Source organism: Mobula hypostoma, chromosome 13 (genome assembly GCF_963921235.1).
Source record: "Mobula hypostoma chromosome 13, sMobHyp1.1, whole genome shotgun sequence".
In the NCBI taxonomy this organism is placed as follows: Eukaryota; Metazoa; Chordata; class Chondrichthyes; order Myliobatiformes; family Myliobatidae; genus Mobula; species Mobula hypostoma.
In genome coordinates this window covers 76,204,860-76,224,264 of record NC_086109.1, presented here as the reverse complement: position 1 = coordinate 76,224,264, position 19,405 = coordinate 76,204,860, and the positions used below count along the sequence as shown (strand labels likewise).

The following is a 19,405-nucleotide window of genomic DNA, read 5'->3' as shown; positions in this document are numbered from 1 at the left end:
CCTACCTACAGGAAAGATGTAAACAAGGTTGAAAGAGTACAAAGAAAATTCACAGGGATGTTGCCAGGTCTGGTGGACCTGGGTTATAAGAGGAGGTTGAATGGGTTAGGACTGTATTCCTTAGAATGTAGAAGATTGAGAGGAGATTTGATAGCGGTGTACAAAATTATGAGGAGTATAGATAGGGTGGGGTGTATGGGGTGTCTAGGGAGGGGTATTAAACCTGATTCTGATTCCTATGATCTATTCTCCGCTCCTATCAGATTCCTTCCTCTCCAGCCCTTTACCTTAACTATCTATCTGGCTTCACTTTATCACCTTCCAGCCATTCTCCTTCCCCTCCTCTCAACTTTTTACTTTGGTGTCATCCCCCTTCCTGTTCGGTCCCGAGGAAGGGTCTCAGCCCAAAACATCAACTGTTTGCTAATCTCCATAGATGCTGCCCGACCTGCTGAATTCTCCAGCTTTTTTTTTGCATGTTGCCTTAGATTTCCAGCATCTGCAGAATTTCTTGTGTTTATGATATCTTTGCAAGCCCTTCCGGTGGAAACAGCTTCAGCAAAGTGAACTTAGCCGAGGCCTACCTACAGATGGAGATGGAAGAAAATTCCAAAGGAGGAAGGAGGATAGCTGGAAGGTGATAGGTGTAGGAATCAGAATCAGGTTTAATATCACTGGCATATATCGTGAAATTTGCTGACTATATATATTTAATAATAGTTAAATTAAATATGTAGTGCAAAAATGGAAATAAAAAAGTAGTGAGGTAGTGTTCATGGGTTCAATGTCCATCCTGAAATTGAATGGCAGAGGGAAAGAAGTTGTTCCTGAAACATTGAGTGTGTGTCTTCAGGCTCCTGTACCTCCTTCCTGATGGTAGCAATGAGAAAAAGGCATGACCTGGGTGATGGGGGTCCTTAATGATGGATCCCGCCTTTTTGAGGCATCGCTCCTTGAGGATGTCCTGGATACTATGGAGGCTAGTGCCCATGATGGAGCCGAGTAAGTTTACAACTTACAATGGGTTCAGTTCTAAATGTTTCCGTAATATTTTCACGATATCAGCAAAGCTCACTTTGGCTGGTTTGGTTGGTTTCACTGGCTGTTCTATTTGCTTCAAAATACTGCACAATTTGTTCCATAACATTAGCCAGTAATCTGTTGTGAAATCAAATGTGTCTATCTTTCCAATGTAGCCAGTCATTTCTGCATTAAAAAAAACTTATTACTATTACTGCCATTGTTTATGAACCCACCTATTTCATCTGTTGCCTGGCTTTTTTTTTATAACTCAATCATCCCTTCCCCCTTTCAAAGAAACATGTGCTGCACATTTTTTTTTAACTCGAACATCTCTCTCCCCTTTCAGAGAGAAAAATGTGCTGCAATTCAACAGGTAGGTAGTCTTCTTCAGTTTGTTTTAAAACTTACTCATTGCCAATGTTATGTTTTGTACATCCAGAAATGAATGAACAAACGTGTCTACTTTGTTTTACTTTAGTGAGGTGTTCACTTACGATATGGTGACGTAATGACGTATGCTATTCTCGTACTTTTACATATAACCCGTAATGAATTATGTAAACAAAAAAGAATGCTTAATCAAACAATATATCTAAAAGATTACTCAAATATTACTGAAATATTAAGTACACTACGTCAACCACTTCCTCTGGCAGTTCATTCCATATACTGACTACTTACAGAGTAAAAAAAAAAGTTGTCTCCCAAGTTTTAGGGAAATTACTTCCCTTTGACTTTAAACCTATATCCTTTAGTTCTCGGGCTTAAAGCCCGAGAAAAAGACTCCACATTCACCCTGTTATATACTGTATGACACTCTAATTTTATACACCTCAAAAGATCATGCCTCATTCTCCTACATTCTAATGAAAAAGATCCCACCCTGCTCTACCTATCTCTGTAATGCAGTCCCTCAAGTCTCAGCAACATCCTCATCAATCAACTGCAGAAAACATATATGACAGCTATTCTTAATTTATATTTTATGAAAGATTACATGGAAACTTATTCTAAAGTTTATTTTATTCTACAAAAAAAAAGCAGAGTACCTCAGAAGAGAGAAGTCTCTGAGAAGAGTTTCATAAATTAGAGGCAACCAAGAATTCCAAGTATAATAATGGAGTATTGAGAGGCTTTGGAAATAAATACTTTTCAAAAAAAAATGACAGTGGTTTAGAACAGGAATTCCCAACCCCTTTTTTTACACCTTAGATCAATACCATTAAACAAAGGGTCTGTCAATCTCCAGTTGGGAACCTCTGGTTTAGACCACGCTTAAATAAATATTATTTGGTTAGTATGCTGGGTAATCAGCCTATGTTAATAATTTAGTACTGACACCTCAGAACAAATGATTGAGCCTCCAAAATCTGTTCACAACTCAGGATTTTTCAAATGATTCGAAGTATCCAAAATGAAAATCAAAGAAAATGTAATTCAAAAGCAACATGCAGTTGTTGGAAATCTGAAATAAAACCTGCAGTGGCTACAAATTCTCAAAAGGTCAGGTAGCATCAGTGGACAGATAAAACAAAATCAAATCTTCATCTCAATAACACAGCATAACTTCAATATACTTCTCCAAAGATGCTAACTGACTATAGAGCATTTTCTGTTAATATTGTAAAAATAATTATTTAATTACTTAATGAAATACTTAGTCCTTTTACTTAAAGATAGCTGACTGGTAATGATTGGAATATTGATCAGATTTAGATGAAGAACAAGAGCAGGCAGCTTTTAAAAATTCTTAGGATTAAAGTTATAGTAGTATTTCATTTTTGATCTGCTACAAATTATACCTCTGACTGCGACGTTAACAGAGGGACTTTGAATATTAAACTACTGTTAAATTAGATGCTGTTCTTGTTATGTTTTTTGGCTAATAGAATTCTGACTTTCTCAAAACTGCATTAAAGTTCTGGCGATTAACTGAAATTAGAAGTTTGGCATTTTAAATAGCTGAAGGGTTTTAATTAATACTCTAATCCAAGCACAACAGTATAGACATCTAGAGCGCCTGCAAGCAATAACTTCCAATATCTCCAGTGAAGAAAACTTTTGCACAGACTGTTCACATGCGACAACGTTAAGCCCCGATGAAGTGCACTAACATTAGACATATCACACCTTCTGTGGAGTCCTTCTTCTTCAAGGCTGCCTTGCAACTGATCAGTAACTTCCTCCATCTTTTCTGTGAATTTCAATGATTTGCAATTAATGCTTGTAGAGCTGGATTTGCTTCAGAGATTTCTACAACTGCAAAACTTTAACTGGACTATGAAAAGTCCATGTGCTTTAGATCAATGATGCACGCCACAGATAGTCACCTTTCATTTTCACAACCTGCCCCTTCAACTGGTTCTCAATCTCCTGTTTCTCTTTTTGTAGTTCTAGGATTTGCAGTTTGAGTTCGGGGATGACCTGAATGTACACAGAATTGATTAAATCCAATGAAGATTAATTCATTACCATCAACAACATAGAATATATTGTAGCTCATGGCATCAAGAAACCACTGTCTAAATAGCACTGGTATAAAAAATAGCCCAATGCCAATGACTTTATATTGAGATACCATTATAGAGCTGATACGTAAATAACATGAAGTCTTAAAACTGCACCCTGTCCTGCTTCCGTTGCTGTTGTTTTTTTTTAACCAGATGCTTCGCCCAAATGGCCAGTCCTCATGTGATTTCTTTTGTTGATGCGCCAGCTCGATCTGACCTGACATAATTTGAACAGATACCCAGGATAAACTCGTATAATTTGTCAGTACTTTCTGGTAAGGTGATAACACAAGGTCAGAAAACCTTTAAAGAAATCTTACTGGTTGTACACTTTGTCGGTTTTGATAGTTATTCAAAATGTTATAACATTTAGCAGGAGATCATCAGGTAGTAGTTGGTCAATGAGATCTTTAGCTAATTTCTCCAACCCCACAGTCTCAAGGTCTCTCATATCCTCTTATGACAAAGGAGGCCCTTCAGCCCATTATGCCTATGCTAGTTTTCACAGTAATCATCTACTTACAGTATTTCCTACAACTGTTCTCTCTCATCATCGAACTACACTAAGAGTTATGAACAATTCCCATTAACCTAATGATCACCATATCTTTGAAATGTGAGAGGAAATGGGACTACCTGGGTGAAAACTATATCAGAGGGAGCAGGGACGGACTCAGAATGTATGTCTTTGCCTGGAGTTGCTGGAGTGGACTTGGAGGTAATTTGATGCGGTGGAGGCGAGGCAAGGCAAAGTTGAGGAAAGATCCGAGGTTTAAGGGCTGAGCTGAATTGGAAAGATCAGGCGCTGGCCAAATAAAGGTGGCAGAGCCTGAGGGTGTATCAAAGCGGCAGAGAGCGAGGAACAACCCAAGGTTTGGACAATTGAAGTGCCGGGCTAGATTGAAATGGTCAGGGCGCCGGGGTCAGACACAAGGGACTCACGGATCCACAGGGTTTGATCATCTCTGTACTGGACTGAGGCTGTGGCCTGCAACTAGTGGACTTCTGGATTGGCTGCAGCGACACCTGGCTTTGTGAACTTCAGTTTTGAATGCTGTTTGTTTTTTTTCTTTATCTCTCTCCCCACACACTGGGTGTTTGGATGGTCTTCTTCTGTTTTTAATGGGTTCTGTTTGATTCCTTTGCTTCATGGCTGCCTGTTAGGAGACGAATCTCAAGGTTGTATAAAGTATACATACTTTGATGATAAATGTACTTTGAACTTTGAAGATCTGTTGTTTGAGCAATTCAGAAAGGTTAGTACCAATGGCCACTGTGTATTTTACTGCCAAATGACTACCTATAGACAGATAAGTATAATATCTCATCACTTCAATCTCATTAGATTTGGTTTCAAATTCATTTCTGACAAGTCATCAACTAACCAAGCTTGGACTTAGTTACACATTTGGGATAGAAACATCTGTGTGTCCCAGTATTCAACCCCCTAATAATTTTAATGTACCATGTTTTCATTGGCCAGCCTGGTCAAGTCCAGTCGGAGGTTCTCATTGGTAAAATTTTCTTCTTGGAACTTTTGCTGCAAGTGAGATGTGTCTTCAGAGAGCTGTTCAATTTTCAAACTGAGTTCTTCAATTTCCTTCTCATAGTTCTCTTTCTGAGACTGAATATGCGATTCCATCACTCTGTGTGACACGGAGGCCCACAATTAATAGGATTTTTGTAACGGCAAAAGGTTCTTTTTACATACAGTAGAAGACAAAAAGCACCTGGAAAACTCACTAGGAGTGTAAGACCATAGGTCATTAGAACGGGCCTCCCAAGCTATGGTCGGCTATATGGGAAGGAAGGGTTAGATTGATCTTGGAGTAGATTAAAGGGTCAGCACAATATTGTGGAGCAAAGTTCCTGTACTGTGCTTTACTGTTCTAAGTTCAAGTCACTTCTGCCATTCATTTGCATCACAGCTGATTCCACGTTCCTCAAATCCACCTTCCTGCCCTTTTCACATAACTCTTGATTCCTTCACTAATTGGAAATCTATCTATCGGAGCCAATGACCCTGTCCCCCACAGCTTACGGTGGAAGGTGCCACTCACAAGAATGTGAGAGAAGAAACTCAAAGGGTGCCCTTTTATTCCAAGATCGCTCAGTCTGGTTCTGCAGTCTCTCGTAACACATCCGCCAATCATAACAAGTCCGCATTAACCCTGGCTGGACTTCCAAGGTTCATTTCAATAAGATTACTTCTCATTCTTCTAAACTTCAATGAATAAATCACCAACCCATTTAACTATTCTTTACAAAATGTTGGCCCTTATTTCCAAGGGGTAGAAGTTCAAAGCAGGAAGCCTTGCAGCAAGGATAACCAGGATCTTCCACTTTCTCCAGACAGTCTCCAATGAAATAATTTCATAAATTTATTTTCTTAATTTGGGGCCAGAAAGATCTCCAAATTGTTCACAGTGTTTTAGAGGCTCATATAATTGCTGCTTTTGAACACCAACCCCTTTGAAATAAGGGCTAACATTCCATTAGCCTTCCCTACCGCCCACTGCATCTGTGTGCTAGCTTTCTGTGCCTCAAGAACAGGGGCCCCAGATCTACCTTTTTTACTGCAGCACTCTAGTGTTTTCCCCCACTTAAATAAAACTGTTCTTTTATTCTTCCGTCCACTGTGAACAACTTCACATATCCCACATTCGACTCCAATGAGAGAGAGAAAGATTAAGTAAGGGTGAAAGATATTTGGACGGAGAAAAGTTCTGAGGGAGAGTGAGAGAAAAAGTTGAAGTGCTAGAGAGGCAAATAATGGAAGTGAGGATGGGAAGGGCAGAAAACACAAGGAAACAGCTGTACATGAGAACACTTAGCAATGAATGTATATTTAACATGGGAAAGTCTGCAGATGCTGTAAATCCAAAGCAACACACACAAAATGCTGGAGGAACTCAGAAGATCAGGCAGCATCTATAGAAAAGAGTAATTAGTCGACGTTTCAGGCCCTGACCCTTCCTTAGGACTGGAAAGGAAAGGGGAGGACGCCAGAATAAAAAGGTGAGGCAAGGGGAAGGAGGATAGCTAGAAGGTGCTATGTGAAGCAGGTAGGTGGGAAAGGTAGATGCCTGGAGAGGAAGGAATCTGATAGGACAGGAGAGTGGACCATTGGAGAAAGGAAAGAAAGAGGGGATCCAAAGGGAGGTGATAGGCAGGTGAGAATAGGCCAGATTGGAGAATAGAAGAAGAGGGGAAGGGGAAGGAATTTTTTAAATGTTTATCTCTGAATCATAGTGGACTTTTGATGTAAAATCCTCATATAATAACAGAAAATGTTGGAAACACTCTGTGGCTTAGGCAGTTATCTGTAGGAAGAGCAAGAGATGACATTTCGGATCCCAAGACCCTTAGTCAGAAACAACATAGTTCCATGTTTCCCAGTGCTGATGAAGGAACCCAGACCTGATCTATCAACTGTTTCTCCTTCCACAGATGCTGACTGACCTGCGGAGTGTTTTCAGCATTTCCTTTTTTTAATTCAGATTTCTGGCATCTGCAGTTTTGTTGGCTTTACTTTTGATTTCAATGTTTGAAGTAGCCAAAAGGCAGCTGTTTAGCCCATAGTGACACAAGGATTTAGTGACACCTGCACATACACGGACAAGCATTTACTCTAAGGATTGTGGGTAGGAGTGTAAAACAAGGTTGCCCCAATGTGACCAGCTAAGAGCAGAATACTGGGGAGAGGGAAGAACTGGATTTTTCAATCTTGACCCTAGTAACTTTGGTGGTATCGTGAAGGGAGAAGAACAATCCTTTCCATTACCAAAATGAACTCAGCATGGGGGCTATTGGTTAAATTTGCCATATTTCTAACATTATTCCCAACTCTCCCCCAACCCAGGTTTTGGCTCAGCAGTCGTAAGGGTGTCATGGTAGTGTAGCGGTGAGCACAATCACTTTACAGCACCGGTGATCATGGATCAGTGTTGGATTCCCGCCACTGTTTGTAAGGAGTTTGTATGTCCACATGGATTTTCTCCAGGTGCTCCGGTGTCTTACCATATTCCTAAGATGTACGGTTAGGGTTAGTGAGTTGGGGATATCCCAGGCTGGTGCTGGAAGTACGGCCACACTTGTGGGCTGCTCCCAGCACAACCCTCACTGATCTGATTTGATGCATTTCACTGCATGTTTCGATGTACGAGTGACAAATAAAGCTAAAGTTTCTTTCTAATTAGTTCAGCAGTGAAGGAACGAACTGGAAAACTGGAGGAAATTATCAAAATCTTGTCAGACTTTCTGATCTCCATGGGGCTGTGTTAATGCATCATGCCGTGGAAAAAGGAGGCATCCATACAGAAGCCCCAAATAAGGGCAGAGAGAATCCAAAGTCAGGCTCTGAAAGCCGGAGTGAAGAGTGGGAAGTGTGAACAGCAGGCTGAAAGAGGAAGGAATCAGGGATTGGAGAACAGCTAGGAGAACAATTGCAACCAACCAAAATACATCTGTGCCTGACAGTCAGCCTATGACTGGTACAAGGAAACCTGCAGATCAAAATCCAAGCAACACACACAAAATGCCAGAGGAACTCAGCAGCTCAGGCAGCATCTATGGAAAAGAGTAAACAGTCAACGTTTCGGGCCGAAGCCCTTCATCAGCGCTGAAGAAGGCTCTCAGCCCGAAACGTCGACTGTTTACTCTTTTCCATAGATGCTGCCTGGCCTGCTGAGATCCTCCAGCATTTTGTGTGTGTTAGCCTACAACTGAAGTCAGTCAGTTAGACTCGTGTCCACAACATTCACTTCAGTAGTGACAGAGATGGGGAACCAGCACTGTGCTATAGTGTTCGATGACCCTAAAATTCACTATGACAATGTATCAGAACATCAAGAGACACCCCATGGCTTTGGTTTGTCATGGAACTTAATCTCAACAAGTGTAGGTCGACCTTCACTAATCCGACTACCTGTAATCCAGTTCCTTTGATAATCCGGCACTGATTATGCTTAATGTGATCCTTCTGTAATTCTGCATTTTCACTAATCCAGCACTCCTCAGTTCCCAATTGTGCCAGATTAGTGAAGGTCGACCTGTAATACCTCTGGAGTCTTCAGAGCACTTAATGTATCAATATATAACCAACATGAGCAATCAAATATCAAACAATACTCCTCCTCCTGTCTTCTCCTATCATTTTGGATCTCCCCCTCTCCCTCCAAATTTCAAATCCCTTACTCACTCTTACTTCAGTTAGTCCTAACGAAGGGTCTCGGCCTGAAACGTCGACTGCACCTCCTCCTAGAGATGCTGCCTGGCCTGCTGCGTTCACCAGCAACTTTTATGTGTGTTGATCAAACAATACTGTTCTGCCTGTCAAGGACACCATTGGAAGGTACTAACATAAACAGTACACGATTTAACCTTTGCAATAATATGTCCATTGCAATACTAAGGACAGTATCTTCTTGATTAGTAATCTTTTTGCGCTCCAAGTTAATTTTTCCTTAAGTACGAGTTTATTTTTCAAGTAACACTGCTGGTAATTCAATATTCACTTTCTGTTAGATACCTGTCTAATTGTACATAAAGCCTAATAATTAATACATAATTGCTACAAAGCAATAATGTTTTTAAAAGGTTATTTTCATCTATAATACCATAAACCCCATGAACATTAATACAATTTGAACTAGCTTTAAAAAATCTGATGCTATAGTAGTGTACTTATCTCACAGTATTTAATCTGCTTTAATGCATATAGAATTTCCGTATACAGAGATAAGTACTACTAAAGAAAGCATTTACAAATAATTCCCTAATTGTCATTTTATATCTTGCAAGGATGAATTTATTTTCTATCACCTGCTAGCTCTTTTCAGTCCTTCATAGGCCAACCAAAGTTCCCCATCTTCATTTAGTTGTTCCATGTCTTCTGAAGAAAGCCTTAAATAAAACATAATTTTACAAGAATGTATTTCAAATTAGTTTGCCATACCTAACCATGCTGTTAATCAAACTTATGAAAAATAAAGTTTTTAAAATGTTTTCTTTTCTTTTCTTTTTAAATCTTTTTATTGAATTAGTACACAAAAGGTAAAGCATATAGGCACTGATACACAGTTGCAATATAACTTTACAAGAGATATTAATACACAAAAAAAGTTAGTACAAACAGTGCAGTTTAGATATAAAATAACAAGGTAATATAATAGTATACTAATTTTCAAACATGTCAATAAGGAAAAGGGAAAAAACCCCAAAAAAACCCACTGTGCAACTAATCTAAAAAGCGAAGCAAAGCAATGGGCTAACTCGGTAACAAGTGGAGTTAAAACAATCACGTCCTCAAACCCGACCTCCATTAAAAACAGTTAAAAAGCAAGAAGGGAATGTAGATATGGCCAGAGAAAGAAAAAAAAGTTACATTAAATAAAAATGTTGAATAAAAGATCTCCAAGTCTGTTCAAATTTAACTGAAGAATCATAAAGATTACTTCTAATTTTCTCCAAATTTAAACATAGTATCATCTGGGAAAACCAAAAGAATGTAGTTGGAGCATTAATCTCCTTCCAATATTGTAAAATACATCTTTTCGCCATTAAAGTAAGAAATGCAATCAATCTACGGGCTGAAGGGGAAAGATTACTGGAAGTTATAGGTAATCCAAAGATAGCAGTAATAGGATGGGGAAAAATATCTATGTTCAATACCTTTGAAATAATATTAAAAATATCTTTCCAAAAAGTTTCCAAAGTAGGACAGGCCCAAAACATATGAGTTAAGGAAGCTATCTCCCCATGACATCTGTCACACAAAGGGTTAATATGAGAATAAAAACAAGCTAATTTATCTTTAGACATATGTGGTCTATGGACAACTTTAAATTGAATTAAAGAGTGTTTAGAACAGATAGAGGAAGTATTGACTAGTTGTAAAATATGCGCCCAGTCATCCACCGGAATAATAAGACCCAATTCCTTTTCCCAATCTGACCTAATCTTATCAAATGGAGCTTTCCTAAGTTTCATAATAGTATTATAAATAATAGCCTTTCTGACATGGATTAAGGTTAATTATAGTGTCTAAAATATATGTAGGAGGTAGCGTCGGAAAGGAAGAGAGTATAGTACTTAGGAAATTTCTAACTTGGAGATATCTAAAAAAATGTATTCTTGGTAAGTTATATTTGTTAGATAATTGCTCAAAAGACATAAAGGAACCATCTAAAAATAAATCCAAAAACCGTGAAATACCATTAGTCTTCCAAATTTGAAAGGCACGGTCAGTGGAAGAGGGAGGGAAGAATATGTAACCTAAAATAGGAATCGCAAGCCCAAATTGATTAAGATCGAAAAATTTTTGGAATTGAAACCAAATACGTAAGGTATATTTAACTAAAAATGTTTTCTTTGAACTCGAGTATAAATTTAAACAAAAATTCTAGCAATTTAAATGCTGGCCTAGATAGACTGGGAGCTCCTCTCTCTGGAAAGAAAAGGCAGTGAGATTGCCCTCGGCTGCTGAGTTTCATTTCTGCGAACCTTGCGGTGATTTTCTCTGTAATATGATGAACAGAATACTGAGGCTTTGGGCCTACCCTAGGCTGCTCCAGAGATTTGGATCTAAAGAGTTAATTTAGTTCGGAATACTGTTGCTGTTGCTTGCTACTACTGTTAGCATGATTTATGTTTTTTTCCCTTTCTCTGTCTTTACTTTTTTTTTTAAAAATTGGGTTCTTTCAGATTTCTTCCTTTATGGCTGCCTGTAAGCAAAGAAATCTCAAGGTGTATAATTCATACATTCTTTGAAAATAAATGTACTTTAAATAACTGAACCTAAATCTGACTCCTTTCTCGTTGTATGACTGGATGGTAACCTGCACCATCCTTCTTCTATACAAAGTTTATGATTATTTATGCAGATTTAGAGTTAATAACTCTGATTTTTATTTCTCCAATGTGAAGCTTTCAATTATTATTTTAACCTTGAAAGCAATAATTGCCTCCGCATTTCAAAAATCACAAGTTAGAAATAAAAGGCAAATATCACATGGGAAAAAGGTTTCTTGTGTAATAAATATTAACTACAAAATTGTTATTCAATTCCTGTTATTGGAAGTTATAATAATGTCGGATTATAATAACCTGTACAATGAAGCAAAGGTTATTTTAATAATCATAAAAGTTTTACTATCTTCTTACTTCATCTTTTTTTTAAAAACCAATGTCCTTTTATTCACTAGAACTTGTACTTTGGTATTCCAATTTTCTCTATAATCTCTGCCTATCGAAATAAAGAAGGGTTTTCCTACTACCCAGAAAAAAAAGACTGAGCAGAAGGTGAGAACTTGGACTGGACTACACTCCTGCTATGACAGGCTTGCAGCATTTTTCTAAGGCAACTGCCTTGGCTTTCTGAACAGCTACTTTCAATTGGAAGCCTTCGGACTTAAATAAGGTACCGAAGTTTCTGTGGAATAGAATTGCTTTTTGCCCCATGGTCCTGATCTGAAGCAATATGCTGAGTAAGAAGAGCTGTAAGCAAAGGTTGGGTCTGTTTACCAGTCTTGATCTACACAGAGCATAAAAATCAAGGCTGTAGTCTACAGTTTATTAAAATCTTCCTATAGTGTACATTATTAAAATACAAGTGAAACTGATAAAGAATGTACAAAAATCTAAAAGTGCACACAAGAATAATATTACTGAAACTAATTTTTGAAGGAGGTCCTCTCATGTTAATAATGGGCTCTTTAAAATTATCATTCAAATATAATCATGTCTATAACTAACTTAAGGCATTTTCTGAGATGGTGCTGGAGTTTAGGCACCATAGTGTGACATATCACCTGTACTCAAAGATGTGATAATGACTGAAATGTGCCCGAGTGAGCGATATTTAAGGATATTTGGATGTCATCTATCAGGGAGGTTTTGTTATCCTGCCAACAAGTCATTTTGTTTTATTTGCTGTGGGTGTTTATGGTGAGCTGCAGCAGATGGTACACACAGTCACACCCTACGATTTGAAGTGATGTGCTGCTCGGCCACTAATTTCATTTGAAGCAAGTCCAACTTCTATTCCATTGCATAGTAAAAGAAGACACTGTTTAGCACAAACACAATCTTCATCAGTTCTCAGGTCTTCACACTATGTTAGGAACACAAGTGTTAATATTTGGTTATTTCTGCCAAAGCAAAATATGAAAGTTCATACCTCTTTCGTAATTCTTCTCCCTCTAAACCGCCAAGGAGCTGCTGTGTAATTTCTTCCACTTTTTCTGTTAAGTTGTAAAATATTTGTATAGTCTTACAACATTGATTAAGTTCAGAAGGCATATAATATCACATGCTGCTTGTTGTGTTTCTAAATAAACAGGATAAATTAATACCAACATAATTCAAACCACACAGATCCACCTGAATTCTTTGTTCTTTTATTCTTCCATTTCAAAATTCAACACAAACGTTATCTTAAAGCAAAACTTTAGGTTCTAGAAAACTTCAGTGAGCTGCCTTTAAGTTAGATTTTGGAGGTCTTACTGTCACTCTGCCATTGTGCACTGTAGCTAATCCCAGCTGCTTGAGAGGGAGAAATATTTACTGTGTACATCTCACTTGTTTAAAATCAGCATGAAGAAACAATCCAAGACATCCCAATGCCCAAACTCAAAAGCAGATTAAAAGTAACTTCAAAACACCAAATGTTTTGCACTGATCCATTTTCACAGCGGAGGGAAATAAATTTTACATTGAATTGTCAGTTGCTTTCTGCGGTGGAGAAATTGCTTATGTGCATCATTAACATGTGATTGAGAGTGCTGATCGAGTCAGAATGCAAAATAATGATGTTATTTATTTATTGAGAGACAGCATGGAATAGCCCATTCCTGCCCTTCGACCCGCACCAACAAACCAAACCCGATTTAACCCTAGCCTAATGCCAGGACAATTTACAATGACCAATTAACCAAGTAACCAGTATGTCTTTGGACTGTGGGAGGAAACCAGAGCACCTGGAGGAAATCCACACAGTTACGGGGAGAACAAACGCTTTCCAGGAAGTAGCAAGAATTGAACCCTGGTCACTGCTACTGTAAGGCATTGTGCTAACCACCATGCTACCACGCCACCCAGTGAAAATAAAACTTACTTTCTTTTTCATCTTTACCGGACCCTTTCTAATTCCTTCACGTCTTCTTATATAAGGGAATCAGAATTAAACAGTTGAGCTTGTTTTACAAAGATTCAGCATGAAACCCCTACTTTTATACTCTGTACATTCACAGATAAAAGTCCAAAAGTGTGAATGTCATATTAAATGCTTCCCACATTGAGGGAATTGTGTGCCCTCATTACTCCTACTCCCCTTTTAGAAGAGTATCCATGATTCTTTTTTAAAATTAATTTTTTAATACATTTCTACAGCGAAACTACGAGAACCCAGCAACAAAATGGAAATTTATACAGTGCAAAACAAATCCAATATATAGTTCATAACAGTAAGAAAAAAAAGCACCCAAAAGAGAATTATGTAAAATTAACATCCACCCCAACCTCCCACTGAAAAAAGAAAAAATCCAGGCCAACCACTTTACATATATAAAAATAGACTTGCTGGGTTGAATGTGGTAAGGAGATACAAGGATCAATCTTTCTTTTTTTCCTTCTTGATTCTAAGTTGCCTCACAGCACCAAGATCGTCAGTTCAATGCTGACCTTGCTGTGTCTTGTGTGGTGACTGCATGTTCTTCCTATGACTGTCCTGTTTCATCCTCCCATCCTAAAGAAATGCTGGTTGGTAATTTAATTGCCCAAAGTAAATTACCCGTGGAGTAGGTATAGTGTCAGGTACATTAGGGAGTGTGAATGATTGAGAGAGACAGAAAACAATGGGGGAGTTGAAAAGGGCCAGCATAGACTTGCTGGGTTGAATGTGGTAAGGAGATACAAGGAACAATCTTTCTTTCCTTCTTTCTGGCCCTTTGAGCCATACAACCCCACAACCCCGACCTAATCATGGGACAATTCACAATGAAGAGTTAACCTACCCTGGTATGTCTTTGGACTGTGGGAGGAAACCTAAGCACCCGGGGGAAACCCAGGCATTTTATAGGGAGGACATACAGAGACTCCTTACAGAGCAATGCCAGAATTGAATTCCAAACTCTGGAACACCATCATATGGTGTGCTAACCGCTACACTACTGCAGCATCCCACAGGGTGACAGCAAATACTATTTCAGGTCAAACAAATCTCAAGATACACTAATGATAAATATGTATATATATATATATAGTTTATTCCTAAAGTGGTTGGACCAGAAGTATAGCCGGCGAACCAGAATAAACTGTAAATACACTGAGCCAGAATACACTTGGCTCTGGCCACCGATTCAGCAGAGATCATCGTCTTCCCATCAGCTCAGCTCATCTCTGACTTCCACACACACAACATGGGGGAGTTCATGTCTCCATCACCAGTCTAGTTAGTCCCACTCCTTGGCTGTTTCTCCGATACATTTATCGCTTTATCAGTATTGCTTCTTGCACTGATACAGAAGTCAAAAAAATTCATCCTTGGTTCACCAACTATGTTCTCACTTTCACATGGTTCACGTCTGACCCTTCTCTTTCTTGACACTTTTGTCTCCATCTCGGAGACAGGGTAGTGAGCAATATCTATTTTAAGATTACCCGTTTCCACAACTATCTCCTACATTTCCTCTCACCTCGTCTTTCATAAGGACTCCATTCCATTCTCCCATTTGTTGACAAACTCAGCAACGAAAGGAGAGGGATTGGGGACAGATAAAGACAAATTCAACAAACTCAGGTAGACAACTAGTTTGGCATGGACACTGTGCCAAAAGTTTGCTTCTGTAGTGATTAGTTGTGATTCTAGTATATCTGCTCTAATGACTAGACTTACTTCAACAGTGCTTTTGAAATGTTTTTCTTTGTCTTCAACTTCTCCCCCTCTATAGTTGATATAGCTCTTAACAGTGTCTCCTCCATGTCCCACATTCCTGCTCTCACCCTCTCTCCTCCCAGCCAGAAACCTAATTTTTCTCCCCGTTTTTACCTTCCACTGCAACAAACCCCACATTTCACTGGATTAATTTCCATAATTCTTTGTCACCCCAATGAGATATCACAACCAGACACATCTTCCTGTATCCTCCTCTTTCAGTATTGTAAATAAATAATTTCTTCTGCAATTTCCAGGTTCATTCTATCACCTGCACCAACCCCTCTCCATCTCACAGCACTGTTCCCTGCAACGGCAGGAGATGCTTCACCACTCTACCCATTTCCTTCTCACCGTCTATGACCCAAGCTGTCTTTCTAAGTGAAACAACAGTTCTTTCTACATTCAATGCTCACTTCACACTGGAGAAATCAGTCACAGGTTTGGCTCAAGAACATTTCCACCCAGTCTACATAGATGCATTAGGAATCCAGTTACTCCACTTTAACTCTCTGTCCCTCTTGAATTCTGAACACTGCATCCTTGACCTCCTAACTTTCTCCCATTGATACCCAACACAAGCTCCAAGAGTACAAGATTCAATTTAACAATTTTAGGTAGCCACACTTCTTTTCACTTACTCTTTCTCTTTTCTAAGATAGTTCTTCTCTGGAGAATTATGCTCTACAGACATTAGACCAGAAGACATAGGAGCAGAATAAGACCATTTGGCCCATTGAGTCTGCTCCACCATTCTATCAAGGCTGATTTACTATCCCTATCAACCCCATTCTCTTGCCTTCTCTCCATAACCTTTAATGCCCCAATTAATCAAGAATCTATCAACCTTTGCTTTAAACATACCCAATGACTTGGCCTCCACAGCCATTTGTGGCAATGAATTCCACAGATTCACTATACTTTGGCTAAATAAATTCCTATTCATCTCTGTTCTAAAGGTACGTCCTTGTACTCTGTGGTTGTGCTGTCTTGTCATAGACTCCCCCACTATGGGAAACATCTTCTCCACTTCCACTCTACCTGAGCCTTTCAATATTCGATAGGTTTCAATGAGACCTCCACTCATTCTTCTATCCATGCTTGTATCTTTCCTGTAATACCATGGGCTCTTAGTGTGCTCAGCATCCTCACGTGCAGTACCTTGTCAAAGGCCTTCTGAAAATCCAAGTAAACAATATCCACTGATTCTCCTTTGTCTATCTTGCTTGTTATTTTCTCAAAGAATTCCAACAAATTTGTCAGACAAGATTTCCCCTTAAGGAAACAATACAAATTTTGGCCTATTTTATCATGTGCTTCCAAGTACCCTGAAACCTTGTCCTTAATAACATCTTCCCAACCACTGAGGTCAGGCTAACTGGCCTAAAATTTCCTTTCTTCTGCCTCCCTCTCTTCTTAGAGCTGAGTGACATTTCCTATTTTCCAGTCCTCCAGAACCATTCCAGAATCTGGTGATTCTTGAAAGGTCAATACTAACGCCTCCACAATATCTTTAGCTCCCTCTTTCAGAACCCTGGGGGTGTAGTCCATCTAGTCCAGGTTACTTATCTACCTTCAAACATTTCAGCTTCCCAAGCACCTTCTCCTTAGCAACTTCACTCACTTTTACCCCCCTGACATTCTTGAATTTCTGGCATACTGCCAGTGTCTTTCACAGTGAAGATTGACACAAAATAATTATTAAGTTCTTCCACCATTTCTTTATCCCCCATTACTACCTCTCCAAGGTCATTTTCTAGCAGGCCAATATCCATTCTTGCCTCTCTTTTACTCTTTATACATCTGAAAAATGTTTGGTATCCCTTTTATTTTATTGGGTGGCTTACCTTCACATATCAGCTTTTCTCTCTTCATGGTTTTTTAGTTGCTCTGTGTTGGTTTTTAAAAGCTTCCCAATCCTCTAACTTCCCACTAATTTTTGCTCGATTATATGCCCTCTCTTTGGCTTTTATGTTGGCTTTGCCTTCTCTTGTCTCTTGTCAGCCACGGATTAATCATCCTCCCTTTAGAATATCTCTTCATCTTTGGGATGTATTGCTGTTCTGCTGTCATCCCTGGTAGTGTTTCCTTCCATTCAATTTTGGCCAGCTCCTCTCTCATGCCTCTATAACTCCCTTCACTCCACTGTAATAATGATACATACATTTAACTTTCTTCTTCCTCTCAAACTGCAGGGTGAATTCAATCATATATTATGATCACTGCCTCCTAAGGGTCCTTTTACTTTAAGCTCCCTGATCAAATCTGATTCATTATGTAACACCCAACCCAAAACTGCTGTTCTGCTAGTGGGATCAATCTCAAGTTGCTCTAGTAAGCTATCTTGTAGGCATTCTACAAATTCCCCCCCCCCCCTTGGAATCCAGCACCAACCATTTATCTAATCTACCTGCATACTGAAACCCCCATAACTATAATAACATTCTCCTTTTTATATGTCTTTTCTATTTCCTGTTGTAATTTGTACCCCACATCCTACCTACTGTTTGGAGACCTCAATATAACTCCCATCAGAGTCTTTTTGTCCTTGCAGTTTCTTAATTCTACCCACAAGGATTCAACATCTTCCAATCCTAGGTTACCTCTTTCCAAGGATTTGATTTCATTTTTTAAAGACAGAGTGACACCATCCCTTCTGCCTACCTGTCTGTTCAATACAATGTGTTGGATGTTAAGCTCCCAACTGTGATCTTCTTTTAGCTACGACTCAATGATGCCCACAACATCACACATGCTAATCTCTAACTGCACTACAAGATTATCTACCTTATTCCATATACTGATTGCATTCAAATATAACATGTTCCGTCCTGTATTCATCACCCTTTGTGATTTTGCTCCAATGTGACATTTCAACTCATTCCATTGACTGCAATTTTGCCCTATCATCTGCCTGTCCTTCCTCACAGTCTCACTGCACACTGCATAGACTTGTATACCAACTGTCCCATCCTCAGTCCCAGCACACTCTGGTTCCCATTCGCCTACCAGATAGGTTTAAACCCTCCCCCACAGTTCTAACAAACCTGCCCAACAGGGATATTGATTCCTGGTCCCCCTTAGGTTCAGGTGTAACCCATCCTTTCTGTACAGGTAATACCTTCCCCAGATGAGATCCCAATGATCCAGAAATCTGAAACCCTACCCCCTACACCAATTCCTCTTCGACACATTCACCTGCCAAATCATCCTCTTCTTACTCTCACTAGCACACGGCTCAGGCAGCAATCTAGAGATTACTACCCTGGAGGTCCTTTTCAGCTTTCTTAAAACTCCCTATATGACTTCTTCGGGACCTCTTCCCCTAGGTCATTGGCATCAATATACTGTATACCACAACTTCTGACTGCCCACCCTCCTGCTTTACAATGCTGTGCACCCAATTTGAGACATCCCTGACCGTCTTCTGGGAGGCAACATACAATCCGCATGTCTCTCTCACATCCACAGAATCTCCTGTGTGCTCCTCTAACCATGGGATCCCCTATCACTACTGCATTCCTCTTCTCCCCCTTTCACCTCTGAGCCACAGAGCCTGACTCAGTGCCAGAGACCCACTCACTGTGGCTTCCCCGGTAGGCCAAAGCAGTACACTTATTATTGAGGGGAACAGCCACGGGGGTACTCTACACTGTTCCCTATTTCCTTTTCTTGTCCTGGTAGTCACCCAGCTACCTGCCTCCTGCCAACTCTTGCTCCCTGTAGCTCCTATCTATCACCTCCTCATTCTCTTCTATGAGCTGAAGGTCATCCAGCTGCAGCTCCAGTTCCTTACCATGATCTCCAAGGAACTGCAGTTCAATGCCCTTCATGCAGATGTACATAGTTATCAGGGAAACTGGAGTTCTCCCAGAGTTCCTACATCAAACCACTAACCCTGGACCCATTCTCACTGTAGTAGCTGTATACTAATAGACAA

General features: G+C 39.5%; 1 protein-coding gene across 1 annotated transcript in view; it reads right to left on the bottom strand.

The window, feature by feature from the left end:
* The window catches only part of myo5c (myosin VC), a 130,442-nt gene that overhangs the window by 28,481 nt on the left and 82,556 nt on the right, over positions 1–19,405 (bottom strand). The window contains exons 27-31 of the mRNA XM_063065973.1: positions 12,712–12,775; positions 9,357–9,437; positions 4,999–5,179; positions 3,354–3,447; positions 3,154–3,217 (exon numbers count right to left, since the gene is read on the bottom strand). Coding sequence (XP_062922043.1) covers positions 3,154–3,217; positions 3,354–3,447; positions 4,999–5,179; positions 9,357–9,437; positions 12,712–12,775 — 484 coding nt within the window. The remainder of the gene's footprint in view (positions 1–3,153; positions 3,218–3,353; positions 3,448–4,998; positions 5,180–9,356; positions 9,438–12,711; positions 12,776–19,405) is intronic.